The following is a 20,183-nucleotide window of genomic DNA, read 5'->3' as shown; positions in this document are numbered from 1 at the left end:
AACATCCGGACCCAACACTAGGCGGCGATCTATGCACAGATATGAATGTCAGCAGCCCTACATGCCAAGAACAGATGCATACTGGTAAGTAGCATATTCATTACATCGAAAGTCGTTACAATGACTTGCTGTAGGGGGGGCGCGCTGGACTTAGGAATAGTATAATTTACTATTCCTACTCCAGTTTGTGCAACAGCAGGGAAGGTTTTGGATTGTAAATCCAACACCTTCTGCCCCATACAGCAAGTCATTGTAACGACTTGCAATGTAATGGTTCGCGTTGTAACAACGCAGTCATTGTAACAACTGTGTTGTAATGGCATGCGATCTAAAGCATGCGTTGTAAACGCTGTTTCCCACCACCTGGTTTCCCAAACCTCTCCAGCCCACCCCAAAATGTTCTTTCCCCACAAAGAAATGTGGCAGTGGTCAGCACCGAGACTCCGCTTTGACTGCCCGGCCCTTGGGCTCCACACTGAAAGCATATAGAAATACTTCTCTTTCGATGCTGAGCCGAGATCCCACCTCTTCTGCTATGACCATTCCAGTTTCGAAAACTAAACCCGGGTCGGCTCCGAAATCTTCGGTACCGAAAACCAAATGGCTCCCACTACGTTCCCTGGGCCCATTTTGGAGACATTACAGGAGAGACTCGATCAAAAACAAAAAGTAGCCCATTTACGCAGATCGAACATTCACGTCTTCCCATATCTGGACAACTGGCTTATCAAAGCACGTACACATCTCCTGTGTCATCAGCACACTCCGACTACCATAAACCTCCTACATCAGCTAGGGTTCACTATCAATGTTCAGAAGTCCATCTGCAACCTTCAAAGCTGCAACCATATCTAGGGGCTATGCTCCACACTCAGTTGACTTTAGCCTTTCCAAATGCAGCCAGAATTCAAGCTTTTCAAACATTGCTGCCACAGTTTCAAGCCAAGCCATGCTTACCAGTCAAAGCTTTAATGCGTCTTTTGGGAATGATGGCATCATGCATCGCCATAGTACCGCGTGCAAGACTGAACATGCGTCCTCTACAAGCATGTTTTGCACAACTGTGGACTCAATCAAAGGCTCAACTACAAGATTTAGTGTTAGTAGACAGCCGCACACATCACCATTGTTCTCTCTAGTTATTTTCCACTTTGTGCTGCAGGGTAAGGTCTCAGTGTGCTGCAGCCAAGGGTATGTTTCCAAGAAACTGACCATTCACATGAGTGCAGCGCCCAACTATGAAGATCGGTGGCATTTGCCACTCCATACTTCTGATTTACAGCTAAAGAAAAAAAGGAAGTTTTTTACAAACATTGCTACATGTACTGGGACATTAAGGCAGTTTTGTGACCTAGTGGCCCACCCAAAGGACACCTACAATCCCAGTTAGAGAAGACTGAAATCAGGTGGTTGAACCGTTATGAAACGGTGTGTGCAGAGGGCCGTGTTTATTTGCATTTATTTTCAGGGTCGGCTTTAGTGCTGGTGGCCCCAGGTGCGACAGTGTTTGTTGGCGCCCCCCAATGACCACATCAACCACGATTTCCCTCACTATCACCCTCAAACAGTGCTCCTTAAGTCTTTTCTCCTTTACGTGGGCAGCCCCGACTCCGATATGTCATTTGCTCCGCCCCATGGTACCAGTCCATATCCTTTTTCCCGGCAGCCAGTGTGGGGGCCTCCACTGCCCCCCAAGCCCTGGCGAAGTTCCTCTTGGCCAAGGCCAGCCAGGTCATCGCCCATTGTGGTCATGTCGTCTCTCCCGTTACCCCCAGAATGTGCCAACTCGGCTCTAGCGGGACACTCACTCCCACCACTGTTGTCATCACTCCGGTAATACCTTCCCAGTACTTTTGAATTATGGGGCAAGACCATAGTATGTGGAAGAAGGACCCTTTCTCACCACATCCCCTTACGCACTCATCAGTCATACATTTACCCAATCGGACTTGAACCATTCGGGAGGCATAGGAACTATGGAGAATACGGAGCTGGATAAGCCTAAATCGTGCCCTAATAGCTACTTCTCGGGGGCTCTGCAGGGCTTCGGCCCAGTCATTGCCCTCAAGTAGACCCACGTCAGATACCCAGGCCTCTTGCAGTGGGCCCATGCAGTCTGGGGAGTTGTTCACAAGTTTTCTATATGTGAGGGACATTGCTTTGTTAATCATGGGGACTAGGAGGAGACGGTCCTTGAGGGGCGAATACTCCGGTATTGGACTCCCCTCTTTCAGGTAACAATGTAGCGCATGACGTAGCTGTCGGTTTCGGCGATTCTCTCCCCCCCCCACGCCCCCAATTTGGAATCCCTTTAGCAAGATATCAAAGTCTATCATTTTAGCTCCCTTCCAGACGTCCCCCAAATGGTCGATCTCAATAAGGCTCCATTTCCGAAAGCCCTTTAATCGTTTCAGTTCCCCCAGATAATCACCCTCCCATAGAGGAGTCTGCTCCGTGAGTTTAGCCTCCCATCCTGTCGTTTTGGTTGCCTTATGCCATGCTTCGATGACTGTCTGAGTATGCACTGGGAGGAGCAAATTACCTCTTCCCCCTCCGGTACAGCCCCTTCAAGTAGCTGCCGCTGCTCATTGCCAGCCGGTCCACTCTGTATGCCGCTTCCTCTAGCGGTGGAAAAACCCATCCATTAATATTGACGAGTTGGGAGGCCCAATAGTATTTTCTAGTGTCTGGAACGGCTAGTCCCCCTTCATACACTCCTCTCTGGAGTTTCCTAAGCGCAATCCATCTATGTTTTCTTAGGCAACGTTCCCATAGCTGACATTTGTAAAGAAGCTACATGGTCTACACCACGCACATTTGCAAAGCACTATTGTGTGGATGCTTTAGCACGACAACAAGCTAATTTAGGACAGACGGTGTAGTGTGCATGTTTTCAAACAACTGCAAAGTCCACTGGTTAGCCATCTCTTTTACGAGGGTAATGGTTTGATAGAGATCAGGGTATCTAAAATATGCCCACTTCCACGGATAGAGTAATCACACAGTTACACGCACATACATACATCATACGCTAGGGCCCATTTCACTAACACACGCTCAAATACTCTACCAGCAATAAACCTGTGGAAAGAAAACACTAACACCCTGCATCAATATCAGGTCGATCAGATCTGGTTTAGTGACTGTCTTAATCAATAACATAATCTTCACAACATATACAATAATAATCAACAATATAAACCCAATAATTGACAAGAAATAAAATTCAACACCATGTTTAAAATTATATTGCTTTATCTAAAATTAGTCAAAGTAAATTCAATCAGAATAAATCATTTCTCATAGTTACCTATTCTAACTAAGTGTCAGAACGGGTCAGGACAAGTCTCTCGGTAAAGTCTCTCAGGACGAAGTCCTCAGCATCAATCCTCAGCAACGCAGCTTCACGCAGCAAAGGGTGGCAAAAGAGTGGGCCAAAAGAGTGGGGAGATCCCTCCCTAAGCTAACAGTTTTTATAGTGAAAAATACAATGGAAAGACTCATCATGTTCGCAAGAATACGCTTAATCACTGAGCAGAGCGAGAAGGAAAGGATGCAACATTGCAACATTGGTGAACCTCCGCTCAGGAAAAATACACACAGCGAAGACTACGGAACAGGAACCAAGAAAATAAAACATGTAACACATTTTATCCGGCTTCTCCTCGGCCATCGAGCCACAGTTCAGAGTTTTCCTCTACGGCTCCTTTGTCTTTCGAGATTGCCAAGGACACTTTCACTTTTCTTGGAGAACACCCAAAACTGCTGCTGTCCTCATGGAAAGTTTCATAGAAGGACCATGGTCAGTCACCCTCAAGACCATTTCCAGCAGGGGTCGCCCTCGTCACGTCTTTCACATATTCACTTGAGGCCAGGCTTCAAAATTAGCCATCATGGATTAGGCCTCCATAGGCCACAATAGACCATCTCAATTAAAAGAAATAAAAACAACGTTACTACAGCATAATGATTAAACAGTGTTAACCCCACTAATACCCTTATGTGTATGCATTTATCTAGCTCTCGCGACATAAAAAAGCATTAATTCAGACAGCGTTTTGTGCTCAAAATAAACAGCACACAGCAACGTTTAAACATGAAAACTTGCTCGTTATTTTTTAGGAAACAAAAACAGCACACACATGCTAACCCTTGTGTAACTTTCTCTTTATGTTAAGACAAACGAATTGATTAATGAATACACACTTACACAAGACAAATAATTAATTGTTATTTATTAATATTTAATAAAACGCATAGACATACTAGAGCTTCAAAAGCCCTGAATTTTCTTAATAAACTCTGCTCCAGCAATCCCCCCTTTGGTGATTTTATCACCAAATAAACCCAAAAAAAAAATTAGTGAAAATTTAGTCCCATTTTAGGAGAAATCAGAAATGTCTTTTCCCCTTACACAACATTAAACACCAGTCACTCTTTCATCATCTCTCTTTGTCTCTAAGTAAACACTCTCCCTCAATTCTTCTAGTTCAATTTCTTGAGGTTCTCTTTTCAACTTCTTATTTTTCTTTTCCTTATTCAATTTCTTTCTCCCTTCCCTGTTTTTACAACACACACACACCAATCTTATTATTAATAAAGCCACAATTATACAAGACAAGGGAAACAATATTCTACCTATAATAGTACTACCTATTTTTGCAATAAAATCCTTAACAGCCATCATTTTATTAGCTATTTTAGTCCACAAACTCCCAGCTTCAAGTGGTACTAATTCTTCATGCAAATCAGTAATATTTCTGATATAGACCTTCAGGTCTTTACTTTCGTCAGGAATGTAAGTGCAACAATGTTGAACTTTCAATATTCCACAAACTCCACCCTCCTTGGCCAATAAAATATCAAGGGCAAGTCGATTTTGCATAGACATGGCACGTACAGCACTTAATTCCGTATTCACCAAAAGAAACCCTCCTGCGGTATTTGTCGATAAGCGATCAACCACTGTGGACAGTTTCCGAATTCCATAAGCATTTAAAGAAATTCCCACTGCTGGAATCAAAACCCCAAAAATATCACCCACAATTTCAGACCAAGTTTCTCTCTTAAAACGTGTTAATAAGTTAATATCTTCTACATCTCTTATTTTATCTGTATGAAAAATCTTAGGAAAAACCAGGCCCACATAACACGTGCCATACCAATGGTCAGGCAACTTGTAATAAGCTTTGTTCCCACAAACATAGTACACTCCTGGAAAAATCGTATCTTCTCCACCTCTGAAACCCCAACCTGTCGCAATGAAGTATGTATCATGGCACTCACTAGTTCCCACAAAATATGTATCATATTGGGATTTCCTTCTGGTAATGCAAAGTTTACCCTTCTGCGGCGCATCTAGAGCTAAAGTTGGACTAGCCCCATTCTTCAACTCTTTTCCCATCTCAATGTCCCAAATTGTCTCACTCACTTCATATTTTCCCCCTTTCTCATGCATGTTCACTCTCCTTTCTTCTACCATATCCAGGAAAGCTCTCTCCTCTTCTTTCAAACTGCAAGTTAAATTATTCTTAAAAATGTAATCTAATGTTAATCCTTTTTCTTCAATAAAAATCTCACCAAAAGTATTAGCTTCTTTAGCTGGATTCAGCTCTTTGTTCATTGGCAAGTGCCCAAAAATACTATCTCTGTTAGACATCTTATAATCTACTTTCCCTAACTAATAAAAAACACTACTTAAAATACTACAAGAAATACCATATGTAGCTGGTAAATGGTGATAAGTAACACCCTCTGAAACAGATGCAGGTAATTGCATACAGACGTAGCAATCCCTTACTTCCATTGTCTTCACATATTCATATAACAGTTTCGAAAAAACATTACTAGAAAAATTATTAATTGACCTATCTTTGTGTATGTAACTACTACTTCTAATTGGAACTAGTTTTTGTGAATTCTTCTCTACATTAGTCACATTTTCTATATTCATTCCAAACTCTACTCTAAAAGTAACTAATAAAATTAAAACACCCCATAGAAGCATTAATAATCCAGTACAACAGCAGCACATTCTACACCACCTCTTAAAGAAGGCACATCTATTTCTATTATCCTCTATGTTAGCCATTTTAATTTAGCCTCTACTACTCCACTACTGTTTGAACTTCTTCAATTCTTCAGCAATTCTTCAGCTTTCAGTTTATCCAAATGATCTCTTCGTTCACTTGATCCAAGTGAATCCTTCTTTCACTCAGTTTGGATACTTGTCATTCTTCACTTCAATTTCTTCAACATCAAATTGTATTAGATCTCCAACGTCAAGATCCTCAGTACTCGACTCTTCTCCAATGTCAGTCAAGAGTACTTTCAGAATTTCCCCAGTATCTTCCTAAACCACTTCTCTCAAGACCACTTCCGGATTATCTCGAGTCACTGTTTCTTCTTCTCTTCCTTCAGACAGTGCCACATAAGACCATTCCGGTGATCTGTACTTTTGGTTGGGTCTTCTTACTCTTTTTATTTCCACTGGTTCGTTTGATTCCTTTGATTCTTCTCCTTCAGCTTTTGAACTTTGACTCGAAACTTCATTCACTTGTTCAGCTTTTGATGAATTTGCTCTTATTACTCTGTATCTCAGCCTCTTAACTCTGTTGTTAGGCCAACGGTCTCCTCTTAACACCTTTTTCGGCTTTGTTTCTTTATTATTCCTTTCTCCAATCCAAGTTCTCTTTCTCAGAACTCGACCCTCTGTTTGTTCATCTTCATCATCTGTTTCAAGTGCCTCTTGTTTCCGTTTCCCAGCAGTTTTCTTCTTCTCCACAGATTTTTTCACCACTGTTTGAGACTTCCCTACTCCTGTCCCTCCTCGGGTCTCCGACACGCAATCTTCTTGCTGTCTACTTGTCCCTTCACTTAGCTCCTCATGAATGTTCCCTACACCTCCTCGGGGGTCTTCCGCAATCTGTCCCTCTCTATCTTCTTCTGACCCTACTTCTTCAAGTATAATCTCAAGTGGTTCTTCAATCTCCTCCTCTTCTGATTCAGGAGTAGTCTCTGTGTGATTTCTCTTTTCTTTTCTTTTTCCATCACTGCTGTTTGAAACTTCAGGCTCTCTTACAGAATCTGATCTCCTTTCTGATACTCGCAGTGATTCTCTTGAAGCTCTCTCTGCTTCTTTTCTCACTGATTCCGTATCATCAGTATCTTCATCATCACTGGAATCTGACTCTTCAAAATACTCTTTACCAGTCCCTTCTTTTGGGTTTGGAACTCTCAGAGTATGACTTGCATGTACCCAGTGCTTCACTCCAGCACACTTTACTGCAGTCGTTGTAGTCAGAATAACTTGTCTCGGCCTTCCCCACCTTGGAATCAAGCAATTTCTTCTTCTGTGTACCTTAATCCTCACCCAGTCTCCTGGACTCAGATCATGGGCTTGCTTCTTCTCAAGTGTGGTAGCTTCTTCTCCAACCTGGTGAAACACAGAATGAACTGCGTCAGCCAGGCCTTTACAGTAATCCAAAATCATGTCATCAGTTATTGTCACCAACTTATTGACAGGCACGAATGCATGGCGCATAGCACGTCCCATGATTATTTCATGCGGGCTCAAACCAGTAGTTCTATCTGGAGTAGATCTCATTGTCATCAGAACTAAAGGCAATACATCTGGCCATTTCATGCCAGTGGCTAAGCACATCTTTCCAATCCTATTCTTGATTGTGCCATTAATCTGCTCAACCACACCAGAAGCCTCTGGTCGGTATGCACAATGTAGCTTCTGCTGTATTTTCAATGCTTCACAAATTAAACCCATGAGCTCATTCTGAAAGTGTCTACCTCTATCAGACTCAACTGTAACTGGAAACCCGTACCTAGGAATCAACTCTCTCAACAGTAATTTTGCCACTGTTAATCCATCATTTCTTCTAGTTGGGTAAGCTTCCACCCACCTTGAAAACAAACAGACTACCACTAGAACATACCTCAGTCTGTTCACTTGGGGCATCTCAATGAAATCAATCTGCATCCTTGTAAAAGGACCTCCTTCTCTGCCTATTGTTCCCAGACTCACCACTGTCTTTTTCCCAGTGTTAAATTGCTGACAAACTAAACACCTTTGACAGATGCTCTCTGCAATTGTCCTGAACTTTGCATTGTACCAGGTCTGCTTAAACGACCTAACCATCGCGTCTCTCCCCAAATGTCCCTGGCCATGATACATCCTTGCCATTGACGACAAGATAGAGTTAGGCATCACTGGTCTGCCATCTCTGTAGACCCAAACATGGTCTGTTTCTCTTGGAGCACATCCTGCCTTAATCCAATCTTGTTTCTCTTCATCTCCTGCCTCATCTTGTAACTGCTTCACTTCATCCCAGGTTTCTAGGACATTAGTAAACATCACAGAAAGAAAAGACATTTCCCTCTCTCTTTCCCTGTTAATAGACTGATTGGTCTTGGCACAGTACTGCGCAACATCATTGGCGTACCTGTTACCAATCGTTATAAAATCCTCCCCTGGACCATGGGCAGCACATTTTACAACTGCTAACTCTTTAGGCAGCTGTATCGCCTCAAGCAATTTTCCAATCATTTCAGCATTCTTTATTGGAGTTCCACTCGATGTCAAGAAACCTCTTTGTAGCCAAAGTTGGCCAAAATCATGCACCACTCCAAATCCATACTGACTATCAGTCAACACAGTCGTCCTCAAATCTTTCCCAATCTCACAAGCTTTTGTCAATGCTATTAATTCAGCAACTTGGGCAGATTTCACTCCTTTCAATGGTGATGCTTCCATGACCTCTGAAACTTTGCACACCGCATATGCTGCACATAGCACACCATCATCATTCCTCAAGCATGATCCATCTACAAACAACACATGGTCATTCTCAGGTAAGGGAATATCCCTTATGTCTGGTCTCGGTTTTGTACAGTACTCAAGCACATCCAAACAATCATGATCATCTTCCATCTTTATACCCACATTTTCAATATCCGGCAAGAGTGTCGCTGGATTCACATTCACACATCTCTCAAGAGTCACATTTGATGCACCCAGTATCACTTTTTCATACTTAGTCAACCGACTATGTGACATGTACTGAGTTCTGCTTCTTGTCAAAAGAATTGCCACATTGTGAGGTACGAATACCCTTACAGGATATCCCATTATAATTCCCTCACTCTGTTCCAGACTTCTGCATGTTGCAGCCACAGATTTCAGACAACCTGGTAAACCCACAGCTACAGGGTCAAGTGTTGATGAGAAGTACGCAATAGGCCTTCTCAATTGTCCATGTTTCTGGATTAACACTGAAAGTGCACATCCATTTCTCTCACTGCAGTACAGTTCGAATTCTTTCTCATAGTCAGGCATACCCAAAGCTGGAGCCTCACACATTTTACTTTTGAGCTCTTCAAATGCTGCCAATTGTTCTGCATCCAGATCTAATGGATCTGTCATTTCACTTTTTGTCAATTTAATCAGTGGCTTTGCTATCAAAGAAAAACTAATTATCCACTGACGACAATAACCCACCATACCCAGGAACATTCTCACTTCTCTCTGGGTTTTTGGAGCTTTCATTTCTTTGATTATTCTGATCCTGTCAGTAGTCACTTTTCTCAGACCTTTTTCAATATTGTGTCCAAGATAATGAACCTCTTTCTTGCAAAATTGCAATTTGGCTGGAGATACCTTTAACCCTCCATCTGCCAGATGATTCAGTAAAGCTATGGTATCCACTTCACAAGCTTCACGTGTCTTTGATGCCACCAGTAGGTCATCAATGTACTGCACTAACACTGAGTTTTCAGGCATAATCAAACTTTCCAACGATTTCTTCAATAACTGATTAAATATTGAAGGACTTTCTGTATACCCCTGTGGGATTCGACACCATGCTAAGATACGCTGGCCAAATCTAAATGCAAAAATCGGCTGGCTGTCATGATGCAATGGAATTGAAAAGAACGCATGACACAAATCAATCACTGTATACCACTCAGCATCATGTGGAATTTGATACAGAATCACTGATGGATTTGGCACAATAGGACAACATGCCACCACAATTTGATTAACTTTTCTCAGATCTTGTACGATCCTAAATTTGCCATTGGGCTTTTTCAGTCCCATTATCGGTGAATTACACGGACTACTCAGTAGTTCTCTTAGAACTCCCTGCTGAATCATTTTCTCAATTATAGGAGTTATCCCTTCAATTATTTCTGGTGTCATTTTGTACTGAGGAATGTTAGGATATGTAATTCCCTCTTTCACTGCAATTTTCACTGGATCTACATTATTCATCAATCCCACATCCTCTCCTGTAAAATCCCAAACTGCTCTTTTCACTGTGTCTCAGCTCTTGAGGCAAATCCTCCGGATTAAACACAGCAAATGCACCAATTAACTCACTTTCTCTATTTTCTAGAGTCACTCGGTAGAAAACATCATCATCTGGTGTCTCAAAAGCTATTCCATCTGGTGTACAAAAGATTGTGCAATTCATCTTACACAATAAGTCCCTACCTAACAAGTTCATTGGACTCGTGTCACAGACAATAAATCTATGCATGTCTGAAAATTTCCCTATCTGTACTCTTACTGGTTCAGTAAGACGTGTTCTGATTTGTGTATTGGCTACACCAACTACTTGGATTGCTTCATCCGAGAGAGGAAGATTTTTAACATCTGTTGACCTGACAGTTGATCTTGTCGCACCTGTGTCTACCAAAAAAGTAACAATCTCCTCATTTATTTTCCCATCCACAAATGGTCCTGCCTGGTCTATTTCTAGAGTTGCACCAAGTATGCACTCTTCCTCCTCTCCTCGGCACCGTCAATAATCACCCTCAGACTCACTCCCTTCACTCTTTAACAAGTACTGCTGTACTTTGTTAGAACGTCTTGGTTTGTTTACCTGCTCATCATTGTAGAATCCTGAGTCCTGATTATATTTTTGTACCCCTCTATTCTGCGGCAAGGGCGGTTTTGGCTCTTGACTCTGCTGTCTCACAACTTTCTGTTGTTGCTGTTGATTATTCCCTTCATTCTGGTTCTGCACCTGTTGATTTAAAGATTTACTCTCATTACTTACTAATGGTGGATTAGGACATTCAGATCTCCAATGTCCCAGCTGGCCACAGTTGTGACAAGGGAACTTTTTCTTTGCTTCCTCAAGACTTCCTTTCCCTTTTCCTGCATATCTGGGTCTATTTCCTGCATTATTTCCTGGATTATTCGCCTGTTCCACTAACTGTGCTTCCTGTCTTTCTGCAACTTTCACTTGTGCCCACATTGCTTTCTCTTTCAGCTTTCTTTGTTTTGCTTCAATTTCATCACTGAAGTATTTTGCATGTCTCAGAATCTCATCTACTTTTTTACTCTGCCAATCCACTGTGTGTTCACGAATTCTCTCACCAATTTCAGGTCTTAGGCCATATACAAATCTGTATACAAAGTGACTCAAATCTTTGTCACCCAGGTGTTCATCTCCACTGAATTGTTTAAATGCCAGTATCAGCCTCTCGTAAAAAGCATGAACTGATTCTTTTGCTTCCTGTTGTGTTCGATCTATCTTAACCCAGTCTGTCTCTTTTGGAGGAACTTTACTCTTCAGGTATACCATCACCTGATCATACTTCCTCATCACTTCTGGATCTGGTGCCCCTGTTCTTGAATCTCTTGGATACTCCTCAGTAGGCCAACTCACAACTATTTTACACTCAGTCCACAAGTCTGCTGGAACAATTATATCAAACAGACTATTCAGGTCAACCCACAGCACTTTTGACAATTTCACAAACCTGTCTACCTGCCTGTACCACTCGACGGGCTTTTCTCTCAATCGAGGGAAATCATTCGTAAATGATAAAATATCCTGTCTGGTCCATGGAACATGTACATATCCTCCTCCAGGTATTTCTCTCATAGGATAATTATCCACTGGTTTCTCCTTTTCTCTTACTGGAAATGCTGAATAAGTTACAGATTCTTCTCTTTTCTTATACCACCTATCCTTCCACTTTTCAACATCACCCCATCTTCGCAGTAATGCCACCATTTCTTTAATCTGTCCTGTTCTACCAGAAACATTCAAATTTTCAATGTCCTTCTCTGTAAAATCCATCCTGTAAGTTCTCTGTAAAGCTTTTACTTTATCAATGTCAACTCCTTGTTCATTTGCTATTGCTCTTAGCCTGTCATGTGTATTCCTTGCTCTCCATGTTATGCTTTTACACATAAACAACAGCTCACCATCATGATGACTTTTCAGTATTTCTACTGGAACTGTTCCTGTCACAAGCTCTTCTAATTCTATACGTAACCTAGCCACATCAATAACTTGTGAATCCTTATCCTTTTTCTGAAGAACCTTCATCCAATCATTTAAATCATCAACTGTTATTTCAGCAGTTTTTCTCACTGGAACCACTCTCTTCTACGGTTCTAAAATTGGCATCCCTGAACAACCAGGTTCACTAGTATCCAATAGTTCACTACATGTGTCATGTCTTGTTTGTCTCAGGTCACTTTTTTCTGCTCTTTTATCTGAATCTCCTGAAGGACCAACTGAATTTGTCAAATCATTCCAAACATATGGAATCACCAGTCCATTCTCACCTGTCTTCTGTTTGTCAAACACAGGCATAACCGGACCTATTGTTACAGGCACCGTAACAGCTTCCAGATTCTTCGTTAACTCCCTAATTTTCTCAGTCAGTTCTGTTGTCGTTTTTGCTAGTTTTCTAGCATTTTCCTCACTACTTCGATTTTCTCTCTCCCTGAAAGAACTATTACTTCTTGATTCAGGTGTCACTTTTTCTTTCTCAATAATACAGACTGTATCTCTTATCGGAGAAACAACTGGTGTACTCTCATCTGGTTCTGGTCTATATGGAGGTGGTCTCTTGTAAATCATGTCATTTAAGACCTCATCATCATACTCATTAACTCCAACTGCTCCCTCTTCAATTGTTCTCATAGGATATAATCCCTCTGACATATTAACATCTCGCCATCTTTTCATCCGATCATGATGTGTTTCACGATCATGTCTCCTCCCAAACATATTCCTGTAATACCCTCCAGACCTTTGCTTTTCTCGCTCATGAACTTCCTCTTCCCATTCCACTAAAGCCTCGAACTGTGTAGGTCTCGGCTTCGGGTCCAGATGTACCATCTTTTCCCGTAGATTTCTCAACACGGCCAAATTAAATGAACCATGTTCTGGAAATGCTAGAACACCATCTTCTTTAGTATACCTAACCCAATTCTGCAACCATATACAGGTATGTAATCCATATTTCGCAACCATGAAGGATGCAGGTGTTTTCGCTGGAGGTAGCAACTCACCCTCTCTCGTTTTAACCTCTTTATCCTTGGTAAACCACTTTTTAACTTTCCCAAAGAATGTTTTTTTCTTTTTCTCCTCTTGATAATACATTTTAGCGCTTACTAAAAACTCTCTACTCTCTCCGTATTATAAATATACAATACGAGGTTAGGTTGAAAAGCTCGATTCCCACTAACGCACCAATTCTGGAGCGTCTACGTCACTAAACAGCTCTTCCAATCCCTGCGGGACTCACACTAACGCACCAATCCTAGCGCGAACCCTATTCTGATCCACTATCCAATCAGAGCGCGGACTTTCTGACGTCGACAGTCGCTGCAGTTTGTCTCTGTCCTCTGTCACTCGTCTACCCCTCCTTTACAAAATCTCTTCAGTAGACTTCGTGTCAAGATTTTTACAAAATCTATTAGTTACAACATAAAAACATCTCCATTGTCTGCTTCGCTAACCACAGAATAGTAAAAGAGAGTCTATTTCATAAGAAACCTTTCATTGACACAGTAGCACTTCTTCTACTCTGCCCTACTAACATACATTCATTAACTGTTTCCTCTAGGACTTATCCAAAGAGTCTTACAATCAACAAAATGTATATACATTTACGCACATTCATGCAAGAAAATATAGTACATGCACACAGAATCCTGTTTTCGGAGAACAGCACACAATCTGCTCCACTACAGAATTATAACACACATTAACTAAGCAACTTCGCCCAGTTCTTCAAACAAGCTCAGAAAATACCTATTACTCCTCCCGCGATAAGCTTTAACGGAAATCCTTACAGATCCCTGGGACTTAAGACCAGAGTTTCAAAGATAACCTTCACTACGATACACACTCCTTACATACTAGAAATATATCTAAGAGTAACATACGACGATGTCACTGATTCCGAACCCAGACAATGTGAACGCGCAACTTCAATTGTCACACGTTATTCCTTACAATCCCGTCTTTCCCGAGAGCAGCATATACTTCCCTCTGCCCTACTACGGAACTGCTACAACAGCTTCCAAGTTCCAGAAGCACTACATATAACTCAACATGACGACTTCAACATATAATATTAGTACATATACCAATATTGACAAAATAAAATCAATAATCAATAAGCCAATATACAAGCAATCTTATCAGATCAAGACAACCATCTAAAACCATCCTCTGCTACCAGGAAATTGATAGAGATCAGGGTATCTAAAATATGCCCACTTCCACGGATAGAGTAATCACACAGTTACACGCACATACATACATCATACGCTAGGGCCCATTTCACTAACACACGCTCAAATACTCTACCAGCAATAAACCTGTGGAAAGAAAACACTAACACCCTGCATCAATATCAGGTCGATCAGATCTGGTTTAGTGACTGTCTTAATCAATAACATAATCTTCACAACATATACAATAATAATCAACAATATAAACCCAATAATTGACAAGAAATAAAATTCAACACCATGTTTAAAATTATATTGCTTTATCTAAAATTAGTCAAAGTAAATTCAATCAGAATAAATCATTTCTCATAGTTACCTATTCTAACTAAGTGTCAGAACGGGTCAGGACAAGTCTCTCGGTAAAGTCTCTCAGGACGAAGTCCTCAGCATCAATCCTCAGCAACGCAGCTTCACGCAGCAAAGGGTGGCAAAAGAGTGGGCCAAAAGAGTGGGGAGATCCCTCCCTAAGCTAACAGTTTTTATAGTGAAAAATACAATGGAAAGACTCATCATGTTCGCAAGAATACGCTTAATCACTGAGCAGAGCGAGAAGGAAAGGATGCAACATTGCAACATTGGTGAACCTCCGCTCAGGAAAAATACACACAGCGAAGACTACGGAACAGGAACCAAGAAAATAAAACATGTAACACATTTTATCCGGCTTCTCCTCGGCCATCGAGCCACAGTTCAGAGTTTTCCTCTACGGCTCCTTTGTCTTTCGAGATTGCCAAGGACACTTTCACTTTTCTTGGAGAACACCCAAAACTGCTGCTGTCCTCATGGAAAGTTTCATAGAAGGACCATGGTCAGTCACCCTCAAGACCATTTCCAGCAGGGGTCGCCCTCGTCACGTCTTTCACATATTCACTCGAGGCCAGGCTTCAAAATTAGCCATCATGGATTAGGCCTCCATAGGCCACAATAGACCATCTCAATTAAAAGAAATAAAAACAACGTTACTACAGCATAATGATTAAACAGTGTTAACCCCACTAATACCCTTATGTGTATGCATTTATCTAGCTCTCGCGACATAAAAAAGCATTAATTCAGACAGCGTTTTGTGCTCAAAATAAACAGCACACAGCAACGTTTAAACATGAAAACTTGCACGTTATTTTTTAGGAAACAAAAACAGCACACACATGCTAACCCTTGTGTAACTTTCTCTTTATGTTAAGACAAACAAATTGATTAATGAATACACACTTACACAAGACAAATAATTAATTGTTATTTATTAATATTTAATAAAACGCATAGACATACTAGAGCTTCAAAAGCCCTGAATTTTCTTAATGAAAACTCTGCTCCAGCAGGTTTGAAAATAAACATAGGAGTGGGTGCTGCACACTAAGGGGACCCCCCCCCCCCCCGTGTGCCCCCACCTCCGGAAGGCAGAAAGGCCACTAGACCCCAAGGGAGTGTATTTTTTTGTTTATTTTTTATATAGGGGTGGGTCCTTCTTTACCATGGGCATGGCCAATGCCCCACTCTAACAGGAGAGACCGTCTTTTCCTCAGGGTGCAGATGGGGTAATTACCCCCGATTTCTCCCCTTCCCCACTGGGGTAGGTGACAGAAAGCTCACTAGACACCACTGCTCCTTAACTCCATATCTTGAGCCCATTTCAGAAATACATAGGTTTCCTTAATTCTCATTTTTCACTCTACATATTTCACCATATGAATTGGTCTAAACTCAGTATAGAATGAAAAACCATTGTAAGGTCCACCTCCGTTGTTGTCTCTGGGTACCTTTTAGAACCTACACACCCTTATATATTCCTGCAACTTGAAGGGTCTAGCGGACGTAATGGTATATTGCTTTAGTAAATCAGCCATTGTGATGGCATCTTACATTGTTATATTGGTTTGTATAGGTCACTAATCACACACGAGAGTATCCAGGCACTTGGGCAGGTGTGTAGGTTTGTGATCCCCAAGGTGCTTATACGAAGAGACAGGTCTTCAGCTTCTGGCGGAACTCAAGAAGTGAGGACGAGGCTCTGATGTGTTGAGGGGGTCTCAAGAAGTGAGGAGGAGGCTCTGATGTATTGAGGGAGGTCTCAGAAGTGAGGAGGAGGCTCTGATGTATTGAGGGGGGTCTCCAGAAGTGAGGAGGAGGCTCTGATGTATTGAGGGAGGTCTGCAGAAGTGAGGAGGAGGCTCTTATGTGTTGAGGGGGTCTCAAGAAGTGAGGAGGAGGCTATGATGTATTGAGGGAGGTCTCAAGAAGTGAGGAGGAGGCTCTGCTGTGTAGAGGGGGGTCTCAAGAAGTGAGGAGGAGGCTCTGATGTGTTGAGGAGGAGGCTCTGATGTGTTGAGGGAGGTCTCAAGAAGTGAGGAGGGGGCTCTGATGTGTTGAGGGAGGTCTCAAGAAGTGAGGTGGGGGATCTGATGTGTTGAGGGAGGTCGTTCCTGGTCTTGGGTGCGATGTAGGAGAATGAGCGACCTCCATTTTCGCTTTTGCAAATGCAGGGAATGCGTGCAAGTGAGGTGTGTGGCAGAGCCTGGGTGTCTGGTGGGTTGGTGAACGTGTATGTGACTGTTCAGGTAATCTGATCCAGTGTTATGTAGGGCTTCGCATACGTGTGTGAGAAGTTTGAACGATAAAACGCTACAGATGAAATTGTCAGAAATTGCATTTTTTCCCTTCTAAATTTCTTTTAGTTTCTTTGGGAAAATCTTGAAATATCTATGCATATGACCCCTTGCTGTATTCAGACTGTCTACTTTTGAGATATTTGTATTTTTTCTGGATCACCCATGGGTTTCACACTGGTTTCCACTACAAACTGGAAGTAGCTTGAGGGCACAAAAATGAAAAATGGCCTAGTTCTTTGAAAAATGCAAAAACTGTGGTTAAAAGTTGTGTTTTTTTTATTCAGCTCTGCATGTTATTGAAAGCTGGAAAAATGTAAGCGCAGCAAGCTATTCGTTGAGAAGAAAAAAAACAGACACTTTTATCCAGAGCACTTTATTTCCTCTTTTTCCCAAAATGACTCAAAATATATCTATTTTGTTTATTCTCTGCAACCCCTCCACAAACTCTGGGTACTTTTAGAATCCCCAGGATGCTGGAAAAAAAGGACACAAATTTGGCGTGGATACCTTCTGTGGAAAGAAAATTATGGAGCCCTAAGTACGATCTACGCCAAATAGATCAAAAAGGCCTCTGCACTGTGTGGGAAAGGCCCAACAGTTAAGGGGTTAATGTACAGAGCTTGAAAAGAGTAACTGGGCTTTGATTTGCAGATTTGGTTCACAGGCTAGTCCTGGTCACCTGACAGCACCTACGTCCTGCTCGAAGACTTTTCTGGTTGCTTGCTGAGTGCTTCTTTGTGGATATTGTGCCCCTCTGAGATTGTTCCTGGGCTCATCGTGCAGCTCCCTGCTCCATACCCTAGGTTGTACACTGATGCATTGAGAGATCTGCTCAGCTAGGCTGTGAGGGCCTGACACTTGTGGATGGTGGCCTCTCCATGGTGTTTAGAAGTGCCCACCTCACAGAGAGTACACTGTGTAGCTAGTTCCACAGCGGAGCTGAATTCCCTTGTGGGATTTTAGAATGTGGAAGTATTACTAAAGAACTGCTAGGCTGAGCAGATTTGAGTGAGTAATCATTAATGCGGTGACATTCTTAAGTAAGTGTTTAAATTCAGGTTTGAGGGGGATGTAATGTCAACTCGTGGTTTAAGTGACATATAGCTCAACCCTGTAAAGACCTTGCTGTCTTTTAATACTTAATTTTCTGTTTCCTGTGCAGGGTAATTTGCAGCTACTTCAAAACTGCCTGGCTGTGCTGAATGGAGACACATAAGCGCGTTCTCTGCCTTTCCATCACCATGACAAGACCCTCAGCCGGGAGTTTTTTGTAATGACTTTTCATGGGCAGTTCAAGCGCACAGGGAAATGAATCAAGTGCACACGATGGAGCGGTGTACTGCAACAGGAAGTAATGGACAGGACCGACTGCAATGATGTCCTCCTGCTGGGGGCAGTACCAAGCTTCCACCTCCACTATGTGTACATACTCGAAGTATGTTCCCTGGTGTCCGACAACCAAATGGTTCTTACATGAGTTTGTTGTCTGTGTGATATTCTTCAGTCCCCTTGTATTACTTAAAGCTGCCAAGCTTTTCTGTATTTTGTACGGCACCTCCCTAGGCATTGATTTGTCTTTGAGTATTGCCATCAGCAGTCAAATATTGTTGCCATGGAGAGCAATATACGTCGTCTTCGCTTCATTATATCATACACCATAACCCTATTACATATATACCTACATATGTATAATACTTTTTTTTAATATTGAATATTTCTTAGACATTTTGAAGGAAACTTTTCTTCTAATACCTTTTTAAATATAATTTCACAATCTGCAAATGCATTAATATGTTTGCCTTAACTTGTAGAGGAACCTCAAATATTGTACAATAAACTGTGAATTCCTTGATTTGTAATAATTTGGCACAATTCCTCATTTGTGATTGGATAGTTTTGTGCCCTCTATGGCTGGGCGTAATGCTGAAGGTCTTAGTGTGCTATAGCCTTTCACCGAGGACGTTGCTAGAACAGTCTGTTCATATACATCTCAATCATACTTGATGTATGGACTTGTCTTGGCTGTATCAGAAGGTGACTCGTTTACTCTATCTCATCTTATGGATACTTCGAAACACTGATCCCATGCCATTTGAATATCCCCTAGGCACCAGACTGGATTTGGATAATTTTCAGCAGTGCTCCCATGTGACGGTATGTGGCTTCTTACGGCTTCGTGCTGGCTCCGGACTGCCTTGAAAATGACATCGTTTAACTGCATTTAAGTGCGACCCCTGTGCACTGACATCAGTTCCGTTCTTCCGACCTAGATCTTGAGCTCCGCTCCAAATTTGGCGGCCTTGCAACAGTTTCAAAATTCTCAAGACATTGTACTACAGAAAAATGCCCCTACCGAAAATGACAGGCGTCAAGCTGTGCTGAGATGGATGCAAATGGACGTCGGTCACTATCCTCTATGAGGTGAGACATTGGTTCCCGGGCCGCAATCACAACTCCAAGTCATGGCTAGTGTGCCACACTGCGCCCGTAGGAAATCCGAGACTGGTCGCTGAAGCTGTGCTCTGCTGAGCATACGAAGCCGTCACGGACTGGGTCTAGAGAGCTTTACTGTGGCTGCTCCACTTGCTGTTTATAATCTTCAGGTAAGTAAATGTCCAAATGTAAGCACAAGAAAGGAAAGCATGGTGTGACCCTTGCACTCTTCTTCCAAAGACAAGGTGCAAGGCTATCGAGATCTATTCGCATTTCTTCGAGGTCTCTGGTTACGGAACCAATACCTCCGGTAGTGCCCAAGTTTCCCTGGTCATTGTCGACCCCTTAGCATATCGAGGCCTTTGAAAAGGCCTCCAGTCGGGTTACTGCCGGCAGGTCCTACTCTGATGCATTGTACCCCTTGGGACCTTTCACCAGGTTTGTGCAGACACCAGTACAAGCTTCCACGTGTTTCCCACAATCCACACTTGCACCAAGCCATCGCTGTTTCCACCAGCACTAATTGATTACCTTATGATGATGTTTATGTCGAACCCTGAACCAACGTTGGCCCACGC

General features: G+C 42.2%; 1 protein-coding gene across 1 annotated transcript in view; it reads left to right on the top strand.

Moving 5' to 3' along the window:
* The window catches only part of SNX6 (sorting nexin 6), a 147,187-nt gene extending 128,159 nt beyond the window's left edge, over positions 1-19,028 (top strand). The window contains exon 14 of the mRNA XM_085627423.1: positions 18,335-19,028. Coding sequence (XP_085483549.1) covers positions 18,335-18,388 — 54 coding nt within the window. The 3' untranslated portion in view covers positions 18,389-19,028. The remainder of the gene's footprint in view (positions 1-18,334) is intronic.
* Positions 19,029-20,183: the final 1,155 nt, after the last annotated feature.

The sequence above is a fragment of the Triturus cristatus genome, chromosome 9 (assembly GCF_964204655.1).
Source record: "Triturus cristatus chromosome 9, aTriCri1.1, whole genome shotgun sequence".
Classification (NCBI taxonomy): Eukaryota; Metazoa; Chordata; class Amphibia; order Caudata; family Salamandridae; genus Triturus; species Triturus cristatus.
Note: the sequence above shows the minus strand (reverse complement) of the source record. Positions and strands in the feature narration are given on the sequence as shown.